The 21814-nt window shown below is 50.0% G+C and overlaps 2 protein-coding genes across 3 annotated transcripts; both read right to left on the bottom strand.

Annotated features, from left to right (window-relative positions):
* Nucleotides 1-1257: 1257 nt before the first annotated feature.
* On the bottom strand, nt 1258-13351 carry LOC114066201 (rho-related GTP-binding protein RhoG-like). 2 transcript variants are annotated; one of them, XM_027900722.1, is made up of 2 exons: nt 13341-13351; nt 1258-4498 (listed from the first exon to the last, which is right to left on the bottom strand). In XM_027900722.1, exon 2 carries the CDS (start codon nt 4481-4483, stop codon nt 3908-3910), a length of 576 nt encoding a protein of 191 aa, XP_027756523.1. In that variant the 5' UTR covers nt 4484-4498; nt 13341-13351; the 3' UTR covers nt 1258-3907. The 2 variants fall into 2 exon arrangements, with proteins under 2 accessions (XP_027756523.1, XP_027756522.1); XM_027900721.1 differs by lacking the exon at nt 13341-13351 and adding an exon at nt 9985-10016.
* Nucleotides 13352-14835: 1484 nt separating this feature from the next.
* On the bottom strand, nt 14836-20235 carry LOC114066188 (cysteine and histidine-rich domain-containing protein 1-like). The gene is made up of 11 exons (XM_027900699.1): nt 20071-20235; nt 19806-19855; nt 19651-19707; nt 18907-19055; nt 18661-18773; nt 18400-18455; nt 17805-17875; nt 17477-17579; nt 16390-16509; nt 16018-16080; nt 14836-15260 (listed from the first exon to the last, which is right to left on the bottom strand). Exons 1-11 carry the CDS (start codon nt 20132-20134, stop codon nt 15009-15011), a joined length of 1098 nt encoding a protein of 365 aa, XP_027756500.1. The 5' UTR covers nt 20135-20235; the 3' UTR covers nt 14836-15008.
* Between the last annotated feature and the right edge of the window lie 1579 nt (nt 20236-21814).

The raw sequence follows: 21814 nt of genomic DNA on the forward strand, positions 1-21814 counted from the left end.
GCCCCGCCTCCTGGAGCGGCCCCGCCCCGCCCATCCCCAAAATCCACCCCCCCTTTATTGCCCTCTGGGAACCCTTTTTCCCCTGGAATGGGATAACTTCAGCACGGCTGCGGCACGGAGAGTCAATGCGACAAGCCACGGAGGTGGGGGGGAAGGAAAGGTTTATTGCGACGCATAATTTAAAAGTAAAGAGAGGGGGGAAAAAAAATAAAAAATCCTTTAAAACTGTTAGACGTGATACAAATTATTTTATCGTATAAAATCGAGTCGCCAGTGTATGTATCAGTACCAACGCTTCAGAGTCTTGGGCCCCCGCTGGTGGTGGGGGGTCCTTGCTGCCCACCCAGGGGTTTGGGACCCCCCGTGAGATCCATCCCCTCCTCGGGGTCAGCCCAAGCAGCACCAAGGTTGCTACAGAGTGAGGTTCAGCACTTGAGAACGAAGCATGGTGAGGCTCTTCTAGTTTAAATTTCATAGAAATAGCTGCAGCTGTAAACTGAAGAAAGCACTTCCACATCTAAGCCCACCTCGTAACATCCTTTGGACACAGAATTCCTGAACAAGCATGCTCAGCTTCAGCTATATTTAAAAAAAAAACAAAAACCCAAGCATTTCAGAAATCATTCACAAACTGAAAGATTAAAATCTGTCTCTTCACAGCGAGTCTCTTCTGTGAATTAAGACATACACACTGCATCTCTACTCAGTAACAAACTGAAGGATCTTGAACGGTTTGGGGAAACCCACACGGCTTAACCGGGTTTTCTGATCTCCCAAAACAAGACAAAATCCAGCCACGGGATGATGTGAAGTCTGTATTTGTCAACTGCCCACAGGAGAAAAATAAAACATGGGAGAAACAGAACTGATTGCAGACTGAAGCACTGGACTACTTAGAATAAAACGCACCAAAAATTGTCAGGGTGGGGGGAAAAAAGGCGGGAAGATCAGAAATGGAGAATGCCCACCGAATGGAGAAGTTCATCCTCAGGAAAAGCAGAGGCTGGAAGAAACCAGCTGTCAGCCAGGGCTCTTACTCCTGGCAGGAAGCGACAGAAATACAAGGCATCCAAATAACCAGGTACTCCAAAGCCAGTAAAAAGCTTTTGATGGTGTTCAAAGTTCACTCCCCGCTCATTTTCATGACTACTGTGCTACTCTCCTCAGAACTGTTGTGCAATCCGTTTACTAAGTAATCTGAATGGGCATAAAGTGTTCTGGCATCATGCAATCAGTAATGCAACCGATTCAAATCAATTGATTAAGCAGTTGAATTTTATCTCGCCATACTCTTTTCCAGTTCACACCAGGATGGCTGTTTGTGAGCCTACAGAAACGGGGTGTGGGGGGCAAGGGTTGTGCAATAATACCTTCTCACAAGATTTCTTCTCCGCAAAATTCTTGTAATCCAGTTAGGAATAACCACAAAAGACACCGAACTAAAAGATTTCAGCACGTAAAAAAAGTAAAAACTTTTTAAAACAGTAGTGGCTTCAGTACAAAACTGCAAATATATGTAGCAAAAAAAAAAAAAAAAAAAGGTAGACTTTTAATTTCAATAACAGGCACCTCTTAAGACTAGTTCAAACATGTCACAGACTTTTTAAAGTACATCTCTGAATAAAGCAAAGGTTAAGGGCTTGCACGGGGGGTAACTAGACAGTTGATTTAGGTCTGACCAGCATTAAAACAAACCATGTGCACTGGCTTAAATAAATACATTTTAAACATGGTAAAGTCTATTTACTCAGTTACTGAAATTTACCTACAGAAAATAATCTTGAATTACAAGGCACAGAGTTAATTGCTGCCTGCAAGCCCAGCCCACACTAAAGGCCTACAGCTAAAGCCAAGGCAGAACGTGGTAAGTAGAGGTTATCTCACAGAATACTCTATACCCTCACAGCCCTCAGGGCACTGTGGCAGGACCCACATGTGGAACAGCACTTCCCCTACCAGTGCAAAAGACGCAAAGACACTCCAGGCAATGGCACTTGGTGAATTAAAACACGTAGAGTCTGCAGGGCTTCTGCAAACACCCCACAGACTGGGGGGTTTGGTACTGCCTGCGCTCTGGCAACGTCTGGAACTCGGTGTTGGTTCACTAACCACAGGTACCAGGATTTGGATTAACTGCAATTTACAAAATCAATGGCTAAAGCAGTACCAGAGTGAGCGCATCTCGGATAAACAAGCACTGCAGTTGGCGTCAGCATCAGCTACACCAGCTGAAGAAAGGCACATCCTCTCCGAGGAGCGGAATTTGGGCGCAAATAAAAACATTTCCATCCACCTGGTATTTTTGCCAGCATCAGATAAAGCAAGCTCAAATTAACACAAGATCCCTAATAACCTTGTTGATGTATTTTCTGTTATCTTGCTAAAACGAGGCACTTCTTTTTTTTTTTTTTTTTCCTGACCAGGGTATATACACCAGTGCAGTTTTGCATGTGTGGGAATCACAAGAAAGCAAGTTCTGAATGACCAATTGAGGCTGCAGCCAGACAAAGACAGCACTGTCAACTTCAGACAACAAAGCCCAGTCCAGCACCACTGGTTTCACACAAAGTATCTTTGAAGCATGCTGCTTTCATCCCATCGAGCTGGAAGGTTTAAGTCTAAGGAAGGTTTCATGCTCTCACTCCTCAGCTGGTCCCGGAACCACACATAAAGAACAGTGCACATCCTGAAAATAAAAGCCAGCTGCTACTTACCAGAGCTGCTGAAGAAAGTTAAAAAGTACGTAAATAGAACTTGGGTTAAAAGAGTTCCTAATAACTGAGCATCCAGTAGAGAGGGGAAAAAAAAAAACTGCCCAGGTAATCCTATCCAGTGACTGGCTAACCATTACAGACTGAACTGAAAACAGGGAGAAACATGGGCTCCTGTAATCAGAACCTCCCAAATTTCTGTCAGTGTTCTCACAGAAAAAAAAACAACAAAGGAATTTGCCATAAAAATCTCAGGTGGTGGCCCCAAGAACGTTAAAAAGTGAAGCAACTGATTCCCCAAGAGCTGCTATCAAGTCCCTGGGATTCATCAGAGAGATTACACTGAAAATCTCACTTTGAGCAGTGTCATCCCAAATATCTCAGCCCGGGAAGGTAACTGTTAAAACTTTATTCTCAGGGTGCAATGTCTCTTTGGACAGTGAAATAAAATCTCAGTTTAGAAGTCTTATGGAAGACTTGCATCTGAACTACTCTTTCACTTCTCCACCTCAAAACTACGAAAATCACTTGTTTGAGTGATTCATCATTTTTCTAAGTTCCTTACATTAGGAAAAATCAGCTCCTGCTTCTGTTAATAAAATCATTGCAGGTATTCCCTGGGTTTTGCTCATTGCATTAATCGTGCCTTAGGCTAACTCTTCATATAAACGATCACAGTTCACTATAAGGTGAATCTCAGTAATATTTCAGGCATTTTTGCAAGTAAACAAATTGTTTTCAAGCTGTAGATTGACAAAACAACCGGACTTCTGTTTGTAAAACAAATTCAATCAGTAAATAACGGATGGGAAAAGCAGCAGCTACACTTAAAGCAGGGTTATCAGAATTTGTGCTTTTCAGCAAACCTAGGAACTGATGGCTATCTAGTAAAGAAGTGGCTTCAAAGGAGTCTCCTCTTTTATTTTCCTCCACTAAAATAAGGACAGAACCCAGGTGATCCCTGGAGAAGCTGGAGACTGGAACTTTAGAAATAAAGTAGATATTTGACCTCTCGGTTGGAAAAAAAAAGACTGTTCTGTTTCAGTTTCCCTGAAGCAGTAAGACTGCAAGAATATTCATTGTATAACCGATTTCTGCTTAGAGCTGTTAGTGCAAGATGCAAATCTTCAATTTTAAACTCAATTAAAAAGCCCTCCAAGATTCTAGTCAACAGCAACATCCATCACCCCAGGGGACTACAACAAGACGCATTTCCTTGTGTTCTTCTTTGTCACAGGATACAGAACCGCACGGACAGCTTCGGCAAACACCTCCCGAACCCCCTCCTGATTCAGTGCCGAGCACTCCAAATATTTGACTGCTCCGATCTGTTTGGCCAGCGAAGTCCCCTGCTGCGGGGTGGTGGGAGCCAAGCTCTGCTCTTTCAACTTTTTAACCGTTTCCAGGTCACTTCTCAAGTCCCTCTTGGTGCCCACGAGAAGAATGGGGACGTTGGGGCAGTGGTGAGACACCTCGGGGTGCCATTTGTGCCTCACGTTCGCGTAGGAGGAGGGGCTGCCGATGGAGAAGCAGATGATGAAGACGTTGGTCTGGGGGTAGGAGAGCGTGCGCAGGCGGTCGTACTCCTCCTGGCCCGCAGTGTCCCAGAGGTTCAGGCTGACTGTCCGGCCATCCACAGTCATCTGGGCGCTGTAGTTGTCAAACACGGTGGGGATGTACTCCTCTGGGAAGGCATTGGTGGTGTAGCTGATGAGCAGACAAGTTTTCCCCACGGCGCCGTCCCCGACCACCACGCACTTTATGGTCTGCATTCTTCACCCAAAGTCCTGCACACAGCAAGAAAAGGAAGTTAGGAAAAGCACCCTCGAGATGATGGCCATTTGAAAGATAAGCTTTGGCAAGTGTTTTTAATATAGCTAACAATTTCTTATCACAGCTTGACACGGCATTCAGCCTCTCGAGCCACTCTAAAGAGCTCCCGGGGCTAGGAAGACAATGGTGAAATGGAGATGCAATGAGTTGAGAGCTAAGTGACAACTGGCTGCATTCCAACCATGTAAGTACAAATTAGCCAAATTCCCACAGTCTTGCCTTACTGCCAGACTGTTTCCCACAGGCAAAAGGACAAGTCCTTAGAGGCACCTGCAAGTGGAAAGGGATCGTGACCTCAGACCCAGTAACAAGATACTCCGTCCTTTGTAGGTTCACACAAACACCTCTGTACACACACACACTCTCCAAGATTCACACTTCTTGCCTAGGTAGTCTATTGCCTAAACAGTTTACCACAAAGACAGGTCCAAAAGTTATATAATAAACCAAGATATTCATGGCTGGGCCGCACTGCAACTGTTTACTGTAATAATTCACCATACTCAGATCAATCAGACCTCAAGAAACTGCTTTACTTAGAGGACAACAGACAAAAGGTTCAGAAAGCAGCACATTCAAGAAAAGCTGTTCTTTGAAATACAACTAGCCATAGCACCCAGATTAGAGTACATAAGGAATTTTTCTAAAGAAGCCAAGAACAGATTACTCTCACTAATCAGTGACAGAACAAGCAGAACTTAATAGGCTTGAGCTACTTGGTGTCCTCTAAATAATGAGCATGAGAAAAGCATATGCTGTAAAAAAAGAGCCTTCCTGGGCAGACTGGGGAATTGTTACACAGGAGATACCTGACACTTCCAGGTTTCCCTTATCCCTTTCCTGATCTATGAAGATTAGGTTGGATAATCTAACTGATCTGGTCTAAAACACGATTCATTTGAAACTTTCATCGCACGAAGAGCACTGTATTTGAAAACAGCACGGAACTGCAAGCAGTCATTTGCTGTACATTTGTTGTACGTTGGAGCTCCCCCAGCCAGTCTGAACAAGAAGGAACTTGCATCTGCCTTCTCACCCAAATGCCTTTGAGGGACTCTCAGAATCCTCAACGTGCAACCAGCAGCAAATACACGGTTTCAAAAAAAAGGAAAATAGTGGGAAGCACTTTTTAGCAGGGCCTGTTACAATAGGACAAGGGGTGATGGTTTTAAACTAAGACAAGGTTGATTTAGGTTAGATATAAGGTAGAAGTTGCTCACAATGAGGGTGGTAAAACACTGGCACGGGTTGCCCAGGGAAGCTGTGGATGTCCCATCTCTGGAAACGTTCAAGGCCAGGCTGGATGGGGCTCTGAGCAACCTGATATAGTTGAAGATGTCCCTGCTCATTGCAGAGAATTGGACTAGATGGCCTTTAAAGGTTCCTCCCAAACTAAACTATTCTGATTGCATATTCCAGAAGGATCTCAGCTCCAACACCATCAAAGAACAAAAGGGAATATAGGAAAATCAGCAAGTGAAGTCACTTATAACTCATGAAAACCCCTCCCTCCAACTTCCTCTTCACGACCATCCAAACAAATCAACAACTCATTATCATTCAAGTCCCAGCTTTGTCCTTTCAGCCAAAGCCTTTATCTGTCTCCACATATTGCTGTGTTTTCACTGGGAGCACACAGGATTCTGCTGGGCTGGGTGAAAATGGGCTACCTGGAGCTTTGGCACAAAGCTGCAACAGGCACCTCGAGTGACAACCGCTGTGGTCACTGGGAAGGATCCACGTGTGTGCACAGGCACTGCTGAAAACCAACCAGCGGTGGGAAGCAGTGCAAGAAACCCAGCAGGGGAAAAATCTGGAGGAAAACAAAAATGCAGAAGCAGATGATCCCTATTGAAAACGGCAGGAACTGGATTTCTAAAACACCTGGAATGAAATCTGGCAAGTGTTTTTTGAGCTCTGGCAGAAAAGCATACACATGAGTTTCTTCACAGATCAAAAAAAAAAAATCAGTCGTCCCATTTCAGGGCTCCGGTCAACTGGAAAGAGAGGAATATATGGAATTGCATGAAGGTAATCAGTAAAATGAAGAACAGCACTGAGCAGCAAAAGCTGAGGGCAGGACTGAATATATTATTCCAGAACAGTTACACCAAGAATGTAATTTAACAGCACTGGAGGGGAAAAAAGAAGAAAAAAAAAAAAAAACACCAAACAAGGAAGTTGTGCTAAATTAGAAACTTGCATTTTGCAAACCCCAAGGCTGAAGCCCATTTTAATATTAAATTACTTAAAACATGGCAGATTAAACATTTTTGACATTATACTATTAATCAACACAACAATTATTCTGAACACAAAGGGGCTGAGTGCTACAAGTAAAAATGTCCTTTAACACTGTAACACTGTTCTACCTGATGATGCAACCGTCTAGGGCAGATCACTGCCTGCCTGGAGACACTGCCACACTCCCTCCATCTGCCTCCAGGAGATTCCAAACCCTCTCTCCCCTTCCCAGCCCGGCAGCACAGCATCTCCTCAGCTGTGACCACACACTGCAGAGGGGTGAGGAGTTGAACTGCTTATTAAACTGGATGAAACCACAATCAACTGCGATGGTACAACCAAGCCAGGGGCAGCAGATGGTGGGAATGAATCACCATATGCTGCTTCTGCTGCCAAAGTCACTGGACTGCAGCACACAAGGCAGGTTTTAAAGCTTACTCCTGCGCTTACATCCAGCCACTGAAGTACCAGCACATGCTCTGCCAGAAGCCTCAGTGGTGACCAACACCACTGCTCCCAGAGCAAGGGTTTTTTGCCCCAAATGAATTATCTGTGCAACAGATGATTCATTTTGACCAGTCAGGAACAAGGGACAACCACAGGCACGGCAGGACTAACTCAGCGGGACACATGCAACAAAAAATTCAAATCTAGCAACAAGAGTCTCACCAAGAACAAAAAAAAACCACAAAGCCTTTTTATATGCCCAAAGCCCAGTCTCTAAAATAAACGAGTTGCAGAGAACGGATCTCTGTTTAAAACACAAACCAAAAGAGATGCTTACACCTCTGACATCTCTAAGCACTTCAGTCCATGACAAGGCATCCCCAAACTGCACCCAGCCTGAACACAACAGGCACTGTCTGGGGGGGTCATCACCAGCACTGCCAGGCAGCCCAGAAACCATGAACTGATAGGTTATCAAGAGACTGGAAGTTGGAAGTTGGTAATAAAGTAACAAAAAGTCCTGGAACAGAAATGCTCTTTCACAGAACTAATACCTGGAATTATTACCCCCTCTAAGGCTGGGATTTTAGAAGAGCAGCAGTAGGAAATAACTCCACACAAACATGCCAAAGCATCAGGCAAAGTATTAACTACACAAACACAGCTAAAGAGCTTGCAGGTTTTTGAGTGCATTTCTCTGAAAGGCTCTTTTAAAGCAGGTTGCTTTAGCTGAGAGGAATCTCGTGTGGCATATTCAATACAAACACACACCAGAACACACATTATTTGTACTGAAACACAGAACTTAGATAAATTAATCAAAAGAATAATGAGTAGAAAGAAGATACTACACTCCAGAAACCTGTATGTTGTGAGCAGGTGTCGTCTGGTAAAAGATTTACATCTGGAAGGCAAAGATCTTTTTAATTTATGTCACAACCAAGAAAACTAATATTACCTCCATCAGGCCTTTTCTATTAAATCCAGGTACCGCTTTCTACAAAATATATGAAATCTCAATTTAGTTTTTACTGTAAATAATTTGTCTAGCAAGAAAACTCTCCTACGGTCATAAAAAGATAGGTTTCAAATCTACATGGCACCCTTTAAGCTGACTATCTAAATGCTATCTAAATATAAATATATACTGAAAATAACCCCATCATCCAAAACCAAAATTACCAACAAACATTACCAAGAGCGGGAAAATTGGTTTAGGGTTTGTTTGGGTTTTTTTTGGTGACCTTCTTAACGAATTTTTGGGGAAATTTTAGAAAGAAAAACTCCACATACACTAAGTAACAAGAACTGAAAAAGAGCAAAATACAGATTAACACGTCAACACATCAAAAAAAAAAATACTTAAGAATTTAGAAACAGAAAGCTGGGCACAAGCTTCAAAGCCAAGTTTAAAGGTTATGCAACAAGAGAAACAAGTGAACAGAAAATCCAAAATAGTGAGAGGTAATCCTGGTTCTTAGCCCTGTCAGAGAAAGGATTTTTATTACAGTTAAGGTTCTAGCAGCTACAGCAGAATGGGAACAATTTTCAAATAAAATAATAATTAATTTAAAAAAAAAAAAATCACCCCACACAGGAGGGTTGTGCAAAGATATGCAAATGAGAGTTATTTCTATCTTGTCCATCAGTGCCTTTGAATCAGAGAACTGGCATTCCCTGTTTGGGTTAGTTTCCTCCTCAGAAGATGCTGCAAGGTCTGACTTCACTGCCTGCACACCTGGCACTTCCTCTGGAATGTGCAAGGTTTCAATCGGCGTGTCAAGACATCATCTGGAGAGCTGCTCCTGTTCTGACCTAATTAAGTCTTTTCTGGGATCATTAATGTGGACAGCTCGCTCTATTAACACCCAGATGAATATCTGTTGGGGAAATTCACAATTTTGGATCCCACTCCCCCTCCCCACAAAGCCATCACAAGTGAAACCACAGGAAAACTTCACGTTGCCTCACGATTTTTTTGCGGGAGAGAAAAAACTTCTCCACCTTCCCCCCCAGTACTGCTGAAGGAAAATTCCCTGCCTGCTGAGAGAAGGGGGGATACAGTGACAGAAAACTGAGAGGAAACAGTAACCCAAGTTCTTCTGTAGCTTTCTAGATTTATGCTTTCGATACTTCCGGCACTTCTAAAAACTCCTGGCAGAGGAACTCCCCCTTAGCAGGATATGCCTCTGCCCTTGCTGTGCTAACAACCAAATGCCTCTTTGCTGGGTGGATTTTAGCTCTGTTACTGCTCTCTGATAAACTCACTTTCACCGAGTTTGTCAGGTTTTCCCCGTCTCTCTTCACAGTTTGGACACGGCGCCGTTTTGGCCAAAAATTAAAAGTTAGGAAAGATAAACGACTTAATTGCTCATCTCTCAGTAACAAAAACGAGATCAGAGACGATTCACTGTCTGCCTGAAACGCGAAGTCAGGCAGAAACTTTCAACAGGGAGCTGGGTGGGTAAGGCAGCTCCAAGTGTATCACACCACCCTCACCCATGCAAAGGAGTTAATTCACATGTGCAGCTCACCCACCAAGACTAACAGGGAGGAGAAAGGGGCTCTCAGCAGTTTAATCAAGACTCTGTTACTATTCCACAACAGCTCAGCTCACTCGCCATTGTTTTAGGCAAGTGCCAAAGGAATGGACAAGTGCCAGACTTTTAGAATGCAGGCCAAGAAAGAGTAAAAAAAACTTAAAAGAGGAGACCTCATCCCTAATATCCTTCAGCAATGAATGACCTACTTGGACTTCTCAGCGCCTCTCCAAGTTTTCACACAGCTTTCTGTCCTGCCATTTACCTGCAAGAGAAACAAAACACTCAGCAACACCCCGAGTGGCAGCAGAGGGGGGGGAAAAAAAATCAACAAGCCAAGGCAGATTTCAGCAGCACAGCGGGAACTGTGCACTCCACCACCCAAGCTCCACACAGAATGGAGGAGGATCATTTTCTGCAGAGCTCTCTGCCTGGAAATTCAGCTCCCAGGCACATTTCACTGATGCCTTAGTGCAGTTCTTACTGGCTGTTCCTTCAGTGTCGGTGCCACAAAGCCCTTACATCTCTTGATGCAAAAAGTCGTTTCAAAGAAATAGAAGAAACGGCTCAAAACCTTTCAAATAATATTTTTAAAACCTCTACCCCTGTCAAATTAGGTTGAAATTGGTTTATTGATTGAAAGACTTTTTTTTTTTCCCCCAGGGATGAAACACACAGAAGCTTTACCATGTAAGTCATATTTCTTATGGAACTACAGTGAAAACAAAGTGGTCTGCATGAGGTATTTGGGCACCTCAACAACACTCTTACTGCAGGCACTCATACTCCAAATTTTAGAGGAGAGCAATAATATTAGTGACCAAATACCAAAGACCTTAAATTCTACGAACCCAAGATTATGTTTAATGGATAATTAATATTTAAAAAGGGTGTTAGCTCATGAAACAACACTGCAACGAGGTACAGCCACGCAGTCACACTGGAGCTAAAAACTAAGACTCCAGCAGGTATCTGAAAGCCCCAGTGTAGGAACGTGACATAATCAAAAAGCTGCAGAGTATTAAACTTGATGTTCCTCCTGCCACCCCCAGAATCATGGATTCATCCAGGCAGGGAGCCTTCACAGCTTTTCTGAGCACGAGTGACCCTGAGGAGCTGCAGTGGCGAGCACAGCAAAGGTGTGAGAGCAGAGCTCTGTGCCCACATCCACCACTTGTCTGCTGGGTGACACAAGCAACTGGCCCAGGTCCTGGGGACCACAGTCAGTTCATCAGAAGTCAGAAACACAATGTCCTTTCTATCTTCTATAGATTCTGACACGGTCTTAGTCATTACTGTAGGCCAAAACAAACAAGCAGTACCTCAGGCTTTGAGAAGAGGCGTATTAAGCACCTTGCAGGATGAAGGACAACTCCAGTTTAAGCATCCTCGAGTCCTATTTGGGGTGGAAAGAGAGAGAACTGTTAGTTTGTCTCCCTGTCATCTTTTGTCACCTGGCATTTGCCGGCACTCTGGGTTGTAACAAAGCCACCCTTGTATCCAAAGGGCAATGTTACACCAGGAAAATCTAAGCTTCTTTCCTGGAGAAATAAAAGCCCACACACACTTTTCACTGGACTGGGTTTGTTTGATTTCTCCTCCTCCACCCGAAACCTTCATTGGGGTTGGGGGGTGTGTGTTAAAAAACACAAACAAAACCCCAAACAAACAAAACCAAACAAAACACAAAGCACACAAAGCAAAACGGGAAACAAACAAACAAAACCAACCCAGAACAAACAAAAATGCACTTGCTCAATCAGTAACAGTTCTCCAAAGCGTCCTTAAAGAGTTTTGGTGTGATTAAGACAGGAGTTAACACATGCACTCGTTGTGGTTTTTATCATGGCCTGCGCATTACAATACTGCAATTTTTGCCAAGTCTCATTTGCATCACGTATCCCCGCTCTAAAATGTGAGCAAAAGTTAAGGAGTTTCTCAGCAGTCTGACAGATTTACACATTACAGGCACGTACAGCAAAGTAAAAAAATATTTCCTGTAAAGGCATGACACTAAACTGAGTGAAAACGCTTTGGACTGCAAAAGAATCACAGCCTCACCAGGTAAGCAAATCAAACTGCATATTTAATTTCCTCCTGCTAATTGCAAGCTGCATATTTCATTACTTTTCCAAGATCTCTGTAAAATTCCTTCACAGAAGAACATTCAAAAGCGCTTTTTTTTTTTAATGGAAACAACAAGCTAAAATGCCAAATATGTCTCATAATCCTCAATTCCCTATAGGAAAATTGTTGTGCAGCTGAACAGCAGCAAACTGGCCCAAAACTGTGCCTTTGAGCGATGTACTTTACATCTCACACGGAAGAGAACGTGAGCTTTTGAAAATCAAAAAATAAGCTTGGGGCAAAGAGCTTAATGATGCTGCTCGAGGAGTGCTGCACTCCAGCACAGGACACATGTTGCAAGTACGGGGTACACACAAAGAACGCTTAAATTAAAGTACCTAAAGCTTTTTTTATAACTGAGATTATGATGGGAATCTCAAGTGTTTATAAGGAATAAACAGATACTGATTACTCACTGGTTCTTAAAAAAAAAAAAAAATAAATAAAAGGGACCAAAAGGGACAAAAAAAAAAAATTTAAAAATAATAAAGAGAAAGAGAGAAGTTCAGAACAAATAAAAAGCAGCATTGCTTCTTGGGGGCTGAGGTTAAGCAGGAATTCCTCAGTGCAGGTTGTTATAAAACCTGAAAGTTCACAGGACTCCAGAGGAGAACAATTAAGCTGATGGAGTGCCCTGTGGCAGCTGCTAAATGAGACAATACCTGTGACTCCTGACACCGCTCAGAATATTTTAGGTCACTACCTTGCCCTGCTCTTCCCGAGACAGCAATTTTAGAAGGTAGATCAAACACGACTCTCCTTATATCCCTCCCAGAAAAAAATCCACTCTCAGCAATGAAAGAAGAGACCCTTCCAAAGGCGAACTCATCCCGTGCCAACTTTTTATGACACCCGGCGGGAGCAGAGGTCGCCTTAGACCCGCGGCGGTGCTCCCGGCACGGAGCAGCATCAGCATCAGCATCAGCCCGGAGCAGCGCGGCCCAACCTCCGCTCCCCGCGGGACGGGCAGGACCACGGCCCGCCACGGGGCCGCTCCCCGAGAAACGGCACCGCGGGAGGGTTTGTTTGAAAACCTTTAACCGGGTTTCCCGGCCCCCACCCCGTCCCCGACGAGCGCATCCCACCTCCCACACCCCCCGGCACCGCCAGGCCACGCGGCCGGGGCGCGCTGCCCCCGGCGCCCCCGAGCTCGCCCTTCCCGGCGGGGCAGGTGCCGCAATCCGTCCCATACATACACATATATACACACACACACCCCCACCCACCCCGGTGAAGGGCCCCGCGGCCGCCGCCCCGCGCTGACAGCGGGGCCGGACGCGGAGGATGTTCCGGCACCGCCGGGCGGGAACGCGTGCGCGGGGCCCGCCGGGGCCGCTCCCCCGCCGCGCCCTCCGCCGCCCCCCGCGGCTCCCCGGCCTCTCCCCCATTTCCTCTCCCCGCCGGACCCGCTCGCCCCGCTGCCCGGCCCCGCTCTCACCCCCGGGCGGTGCCCGCGGCCGCCGCCGCCGCCGCCGCCCCGGAGCCCGCGGACCCTCGACCCGGCCGCGCCCCGCGCCCGCCGCGCGCACGCGCCCTCCGCGCCTGCACCGCCCCGCGGGCACCGCCAGGGGGAGCCGGAGCGGCCCCGGCACCGCCCGGCCCGGGACGGGGACACGGGACAGGGACACGGGACAGCCCGGCCCGGGACAGCGACCCCGGACACGGTACCACCCGGCCATGGGCGAACGCCCCGGGGCAATCCCACTCCGGTCCCGACCCCGGCCCCGGTGATGGGCCAATGCTCCCGTCCACCCCCGCCCTCCGCCCCCCTGCGCGACGCGGGCAGCATCCGCCCATGCTAAATTCGTTAATTTCTGGTTCTGCCTTCATCCCAAGGTAGCTTGGATCTGGTGGTGAATGATTTCTTAAGTTGATTCGCTTTAATCCCCACGATCAGGAATAAGAAATAAGAGCACGCATCTCTGTGCATGCATAGTCACAGAATCACAGAATCAACCGGCTTGGAAGAGACCTGTGAGATCGTCAAGTCCAACCTTTGACCCGACACCACCTTGTCAATCAGACCATGGCACTAAATGCCATCTCCGGTCTCTTCTTAAACCCTCCAGGGACGGTGACTCCACCACCTCCCTGGGCAGCCCATTCCAGTGTCTGCTCCCTGTCTCTGTAAAGAACAACGATCATACATCACGCACCCTCAACAAGAATAATTCTTTCCTTTAAAAGAATTGCAAAGCTCGGCGATTGCTTTTGCTTTCTCTACACAGGACTATACAATGAGTGGCTGATGCCCTTGGGTCCCTTATATGTGTGGATGCTCCCGTGCAGGCGGCACAGGGCGGGCACCGCCCCCGGTCCCGGTGCTGGGCGCTGTTTCCCAGCCCGGCTGGCGCGGAGATCCCCCTCCCCCGCATCCTCGGCGTGTCCCGTGCCGCGGGTGGTATCGCCCTCCCCTGCCACGGGCGCCGTCACGCCTGGGACGGGCTTTGCGGGGACTCCACGGCTCCGCTGGAACTGCCGGTAGCGATGGCATCTCCCCTGTCCCCGGTCACCAGCGCCCTCCAAAGATCCCCAGAGCCCGGTTCCCTTCCCCTCCACCGGGAGAGGGAGAGGCAGGGGGGTCGTGCCCAGCAAATCCCGGGACCTGGCACCTCCAGAAGCACCAGGGTCAGGCAGGATGCCGGGCTGTGAGCATTCCCAGGAATGCCAGGGTCAGGCAGGATGCCCAGCTCTGAACACCCCCAGGAGTGCCAGGGCCAGGCATTATGCCCAGCTCTGAACACCCCCAGGAGTGCCAGGGCCAGGCATTATGCCCAGCTCTGAGCACCCGGGCCCCAGGGACACCTGGCCCAGGCTGCCTGAGGTGCAGACAGGGGAGCTCCTTCTGCTGTCCTGCCCCAGCCAGACACAGGAGAGGACGTGGCAGAAGGCAGGGTTTGGCCTGCTGACGTTTCTTAAGCGCCTGTCAGGGATTTCAGAGTACAACCTTTGTTCTGGGTGTTTATTACTTGTCCCTTCTGACCGGGGGAGAGGGCACGCTGCAGCCTGCACACGGTTCAGGGTTAGGTCTGCTCCTCTGGAGGCCGTGCCAAGGTCCCCAGCAGCTCAGGAACCAGCACTGCTCAGCTGCTGAAGCACTAGACTGTCAGCTGCTTGGTGTTCCCATCTCCAGCTCCTCATATTCCTCCTCCGACCAGCTCAAGCTGTCATCAGAGTCCTCCTCCTGCACTGCCCCGGGCTCCTCTGCGCTGGCAGCCTCCTTCTCCTGCTCACCACAGGGCTGCAACCTGCTCTGGGGGAGCTCCAGCCTGGCCCAGGAGCCAGGGCTGGCTTTGCAAAGCGTGATCTCCACCTTGGTTGGGACCATGCTCACGAAGCTCTTCTCTATTTCGATGGTCTAGAGAGAGGGAAAGGTGCAGTGAGCCGGGCAGGGGAGGACGGGGCAGCACATGCTTCTCTTTCCCCATACTGGCAAAGCCCTGCCAGAGGAGAAGAGAGCAGAAATCTCCTCTCCCTGTGTGCTGGGAGAACCCTGGGCTGCAGCTGAGCTGAGCTGGGCGTTGCTATGCCTGAGGAGCTCCACAGTGCCGGTTCAGAGCTGGGGAGATCTCAGCTCGCCACAGCCACACGCGCAGCTGCGGCACAGCCTCTCCCCAGCAGCGAGCTGAGCTCACACACGGCCATACCCACACCTGTCAGCCCTCTGCTGCCTGCAGGCACGAGCAGCACGCACCACAAATACAGGCAAGAAATGCACATGCAAATTCCGGAGTCTCGCTGCTCCTCCCCAGCCTGCAAGCAGCTGAAAAATCAGAAAGTCGCTCCCCTCTCGCCACTGCCTGCCTGCAACTCACTGCAGGGGAAAGGGGGGTCTGCTGGGCCAAAAGAGCATTTGGGGCAGCCTGAGACCAAACCCAGAACACTTATAGAGCTGGCAGTGACCTGCAGCTCTGATCTTAGCTCAGGATTGATCAGTGCAGCCACCTCAGCCTCCCCACAGTCCCTAAGGCATTTCCTAGAAGGGATGGCTGTAAATGCCCGTACCTGGGCAACCCAGCCCAGGACCAAGAGCAAGCATAGACTGCCTCAAAGCATTGCAGCCCAGCCCCATGCAGACTGCTGGAATAGGGAAATCAAAATAAACAGGATCTTACCCCCCAGAGCTCCAGTTCTGCGTGGAAAACTTTATTCCCTTCAAAGATGACATGAGCCTCAAGCTGAAACATCAACAGAAAATGATCTGAGTGGTAGCACAGCACTGCCAGAGCTCTTCCCCTGGACAGTGAAGCCTCCTTTCAGCACCACAATGCATCCCCCATCCTGGCTCAGTGATGGCCTGGTGATCCCCTCAGCACTTGGCAACATTTCACTGGTTCACCTCTGTCACAGGCTGGGTGATTCAAGGCCAGCAAAGCCACCCAGTGAGGCTGAAAGAGCACCAGGCCCCTGGCTGGCTCCTGGCTCATCAGAATTGGGTGGTGCCATGGAAATACCACCCCCCTCCCAACTCTGCTGGTCCCACTCACCACAGTGTGATTGGCTTTCACGCTGCTGAGGGCGGGCAGGGGGTTCTTGGCATAGACTGTCACCACCACCTGGCTGCTGGTTTGGTGCCAGTCCTGCCGGCACAGCACGGCCTTCTTGTCCTGCCGAGGAGAGGAACCCATCAGAGGAACCCATCAGAGCAACCCACCACGGCACGGCTGGCATTGCAGTGGCTATTGCTGGACATGGACCATATCACCACGCTAAATTTGGGAGCCAGATGAGCCCCTACTGGCCACATTTCACCCTTCTCCACCTTGTCAGTGCCACAGGTAGCTTTGTCCCCACCAGGCTCATTTCTGAGCATCATCCCCTGCAGTCCTCCACATTGCCAGCCAAAGAAATGTTCCAGGAGGAATCCTGGCCCCAGGCTTGGGGGACAATCAGCACAAAACATCTGCATCACAACATCACACTTCAGTCCCTGCAGCCTCCTTTACATTCAGGGTATGTTTTCTGCTCCAGGACAAAGAACAGATCAGGCTCAGAGAGGGTTGCTGGGACCAGTGCTGACTCAGAGGAACACTGTGCACCCTCAGGGTTATCCTGGGCTACTTTGGAGCAACTTTCCCAGCCCAAGGCTGTTTTCAGTCAAGAACTTCCCTGGAATATTGGGAATTGGGATCTTCTCCCCACTGCCCTGCCATGATCCCATGTTGGTATGTGGATGAGATCCCTCCTGAGAAGCAGCTGCAGAGGGAAAGCCTCAAACCAAATTCAGATTTCTGCAGTCATCTGTCAAAACTGTTGGGATTTTTTGGCAGGACTTTTCCTGTGCTGTCTATGTGGCAGCCTGCAGTGCTGGCTATGCCATGTCCAGGGCCAGGTCCTGCCTCGTTCATCTCCCTCTACTGCACATCTGCCCTTTGGGTGTGAGAGCTGACACATCTCGTGAATGCAGAGCAGCATTTTAAAGGGCAGATGGGTGAAGATCAGGCATTCAAACCCTGTGCAGTCATCTGTCAGCAATTAGGAATATTAAGGCAATGAAATGTGTGAGTGCAGAGCGAGGGAAGGAGCACTCCTCAAGCGCCTGTAATGGCACTTTGCTCACATGAGCCCCCTTACCCCCTTCTCTGTCCAGCAGTGGCAGCCTCTGCTGCAGCCTGGCTGGTCCATGAAGGCACTGAAGTCCGTTGTTTTGATTCCACAGCAGCTCCAGTACTTCATCCTGAGGAGAGCAGGGTGACCTGAGTGGGGAGGGCACACAGGAGCAGGACAGGGGACCACAGTGGGGTGTGGAGGGACAGGGGCTCATAACCAACAGCTCCTCCTGCCCCCCATCATCACCCACAAACTGCCCTGGCTGCGCTGCTGAGACCACACAACCCTACAACGCAACACTCCCAGCCATCAGCAGGGCGAGTTTGCTCCTTGGCAAAGGGCTGTTTCTTACCCCTCATGGAAGACAGGAACGCCAGGATGGAACGTACAAACCTCTGTGTTGCTCTCTGGACCCTGGTAGATCTGTGGAGAGAGAAGCAGAGGACAGTTCTGTCTGTGCCTCTGGCACAGCACGATGTGGCACAGCCAGGTGTTCACTCATCGATGCCCATCCACACACAGGGCAGCTCTGCTGCTTTCCAAGCATTCCAGCCCTCCCATCCCTGCCTCGAGGCGGGCAGCGCTGCAGGAGAGAGCCTTGGGGCAGACACAAAGTGGGCTGTGCAGCATTAATTGAATGCAGGTGGGAATCATTCCACGTGCATTTCACTCACACAGTCCTGGCTTTGTGCTGCACTTCACTGCAAGCACGAGTGTAAACACGAATGTACCACCAATCTGGAAGCCTCTTGCAGGAACGAGGCTGGGAGGGGACAGAGGCAGCGCTGCAGGGATGGATGGGATGAGCCCACGGAGCAGATGGGCACTGCCACCTCCCACCTGCCTGACACCCTGCCCTGCACCTGGTGGCACCTGGGGGATGAGCCCTGTGAGGGTCCTGGCCGTGGGGAGAGGAGGGCAAAGCAGGGACCCTGCAGGGCACTCACCGCCTTGCAGCCCGCGTTCTTGCACCTAGTGCCAGCTGTCACCTGGGCAGCCTCCCCTGCAAGAGCAGCATGACTTCACACACACACCCCACCCTCACCTGCCCCAATCCCCCCTCAGCCCCCTGCTCAGCTGAGCACAGCCCCCTGCAGTGCCCCCCAGGCCCCAGCCCTGCGGGTTGGCAGGGGCTGAACCCATCACGCCAAACCCCCAGCTGAGCTCGCCACCTGCAACCCCACAGCCATCCAACAGCTCATCACTACCTGTGCCACTGCTCTCCAGGGTCTTGTCCTTGGAGGACAGCTTCAGTTTCTCCAGTGCCTGCTCCAGAGACCTGGACACCTTAATGGGCAGTGGCTGTCTTGGCTCATCAGAGCTGGGGAACAGCAGCAGCAAAGGCTGAGTCTTTGGGGTTTTTTTTTGCAATTTAAGTGCTGTTGCCTCTCCTGAGGAAGCAGTGGGGCAGGACACGTGCAGCTTCACAGCGCTGTAAGCTGAGCCTATCTCACCTTGGTCTTTCCCGCAGCATCTTCTCAGCTGATTTTGGTCCTTGAAAGATGAGCTCCTTTGCTGGCTTGGCCTTCGGCTCATCTGAGGTCTCCCCTTGGCTGGAAGGCTCAGGGGGCTTCTCCTTGCTGTGAAACCCCTTTGTGCATCCCTGAACACCAGAGGCAAGCCTGATGACTGCTTTGCATTCCCAAACATGGTGGCTGCTCCCAAACCCTGCGAGTTTCCACGCTCTGGGGGCTCTGTGTCCTGCAGGGACGGGCTCTGACCCTGCACCAGGGCAGGGGCTGCGTCCATGGGAATTCTTGGGGGCAAGATGGTGTGGCAGCCTCTCTGGGACCATGGCAGACAGGTCTCAGCCCTGCTGCGCCCCAGTGTGGCAGGTGAATGGCAGCAGGAGTCTCCTCCATGTTCCCAGGCCTCTGGTGCCTCCTTCCTCCCCCAGAACCACTCAGACATTCTCAGCTGTGCTGACACTTGGGGCATTTGTGTTCCTCCTACAGGATCCTGGTGGGGGATCCTTCCAGCCCCTTCCAGCAGCACCCTTCTGCAGGAGAACCTGCCCTGCACTTGGGAAGCAGCATCCTCGCTTGCAGGCTCCTTGGGAGCGGATAAGAAATCCCTGGCTGGCAGGGCAAAAGGGGCAGCCTTGGCAGAGGATGGGGATGGGACAGGACAGGGCAGGGGCCAGGAGGAAAGGATGGAGGAAGAGCATTTGGGTGCATTTGGGCTGGTGGGTCACTCACCTTTATGGAGAGGAACTCAGAGAAGTCTGTTGTGCGTTTCTTGCAGCAAGACCAGCCCTGGGCACCGGGAGACGACAGGCTGGTCAAGTGTGGGCAACCCCGCTGGGCACAAGGTCAGCCCCTGAAGCTGCAGCCCCAGCTCCTGCCCCACTCACCTTCAGGGCATCGTGGAAGATGGGGACACCTGGGTGATACAGGCAGGAATCTGAAAGGGGAGAACCGGGCAAAAGCTTTCAGGGGAAGCGATCCTGCCCATGAGCCACCCGTGCCAGGGGCAGGTCCAGAGCCAGCTCCTGCCATGTGGGCTCCCTGTGCTGGGCTTGGCAGCTCCAGCTCCAGCATGGCAGCCAGGGCCACACACTGGGACAGCAGCACACACGTTCCCACTCCCTCTGGTGCAGGGCACACGGGCCCACTCACCCTCGGCGTTGTGCTCGGGGTCAAACCTCTGCCCGCAGCCCTTGTTGTAGCACAGCAAAGCCATCGCCCTGGACAACTCGCAGCGTCCTTCACTCCTTCCACAGAAATCCCACCGGGCTCATCCCTCCTCCTGATCCCTCCTCTGCTTCCCCAGAGTTTCCAGGAGGTGGCTTTGCCTATCTTTGGAGGCAGCCGTGGGAGGCGCTGGTAACCCGAGAGCGGGCTAAAGATGGACAGAGCAGCTGACGGGGCCTGGCGCCTCTCTTATCTCAAAAGGCATTTCTGTCCTGGCCCCGTGCCCAGCAGAGGGAATGGGCACTGTAGGGTGGCCTGGGGTGTGCAGAGGTGCTCCCAGGGCCTGCCATCCTGCCAGCATCCCTCACAGAGGCACCAGCACCACCCCAACGCTCACACACACAACTCCTCTGGACCTCTTTAGCATTTACAGAAGCAGCTGAAAGTTTCCTGAAACAGATCACGGGTCACAGTCTGTGTCTAAAGGATTATAACATAAGCAGGTCTGGCTAGGTCTTTAGCCTTGCAGAACTGACAGTTAAAAAGCAATAAAGCACCTGTGGAGCTGCTTTAGGGTTTTATCTCTGTATTTGACCAGATCTTAGCAGTTTTCACTCACCCCTCCAAAAGGGAGTGTTCTGCATGTTCCTTGTCTTCTGTCTGGATGTACCCTGCAGGTGTCCCTGCAGGGGACAGGGGAGACAAACACCACCCAGAAGCTGCCTGTGACCTCAGGAGACCAGCTTGCCTGGTTGGCTCAGACTGCAGCAGCATTTTATACCCTTTCACAGGCCAGTGTGCACCACAGTCAGTCACAAACATCTCAGATCCCCCATCTCTGGAATACATTCATTATGTGAGCATTCAAACAGTTCCTCCTGCAATACCCACCTGCTGTTCTCATCTGATCTTAGGGGAGGGTGGGGGAGGAAAGACACACACAAAGACCCAGACCTGACTATATTTCCTTGAGCTCACACCAGGGATGAAAACTGTTCCTGGAAGATCACTGTCATCACAGAAAAGTGGTAAATGTTCCTTGGCACCCCTGTACCCAGGAGGGGTGTGCCCAGAGTCCCTGCTCCCATTCTGGGACCCAAGGGTTTTCCTCTACAAACAGGAAACCCTCTTGAGATCAAAGGTTTTACTTAGTTCCTATAAGCATCTAAACCAAATATTTTCTTTTTGCTGTTCCTGCTTGCAGAGACAGCTGTTTCCTGGGTGCTGCCTGGACCTCCAGGAGCACACAGCACCTGGGCACCATTTCTGTTCAGGAACCAGGGACAATAGAAGTCCTTGGCACTGTCAGAGGGTGCAAAGGGCAAGTGCTGCAGGCAGAAGCTGCACAGAGAGGGAAACCCACAGGGTCTGCCATGGCTGATGCAACTCCAACCCTGTCCTATGATGTTTGTTTAATCTACTTAATCCCCCTACAACAGCCTGAAGAATCTTCTGTCACCCTAAGGGGATCTCCAAAGTTCAGAGACAGGGTGAACTACCATCAAAATTCTGGAGCTTACCAGGGAAATTACTCCAGACTTACTTCACACTGCCCTGCTACTTCACCTCCAGCTCAGTTCTGCCAGCCCAGCCAGCAGCACCAAGTTTTCCCTTGTCATCCCAATAGCATGGAGACAGGGAGGATTGTCTCACTGCCACACCTCCCTGTACCTGGGTGCCCTGTGTATAAACCCACACCCACTCAGAAGCTGGGAGGGAGATGTGAGGG

The sequence above is a fragment of the Empidonax traillii genome, unplaced genomic scaffold, assembly GCF_003031625.1.
Source record: "Empidonax traillii isolate 1590-97213 ecotype Southwest subspecies unplaced genomic scaffold, ASM303162v1 scaffold746:size489142, whole genome shotgun sequence".
NCBI lineage: Eukaryota > Metazoa > Chordata > Aves > Passeriformes > Tyrannidae > Empidonax > Empidonax traillii.

What these genes read in the sequence shown, in the direction of transcription:
- LOC114066201 (XM_027900722.1), bottom strand. Translation starts at nt 4,483, where the DNA reads ATGCAGACCATAAAGTGCGTGGTGGTCGGGGACGGCGCCGTGGGGAAA.
- LOC114066188 (XM_027900699.1), bottom strand. Translation starts at nt 20,134, where the DNA reads ATGGCTTTGCTGTGCTACAACAAGGGCTGCGGGCAGAGGTTTGACCCC. An exon ending in AGAACGCGGGCTGCAAGGCG is followed by an intron (nt 17,876 to 18,399) that starts GTGAGTGCCCTG and finishes CTCTCTCCACAG; the next exon opens with ATCTACCAGGGTCCAGAGAG. An exon ending in CAGAACTGGAGCTCTGGGGG is followed by an intron (nt 15,261 to 16,017) that starts GTAAGATCCTGT and finishes CCCTCTCTCTAG; the next exon opens with ACCATCGAAATAGAGAAGAG.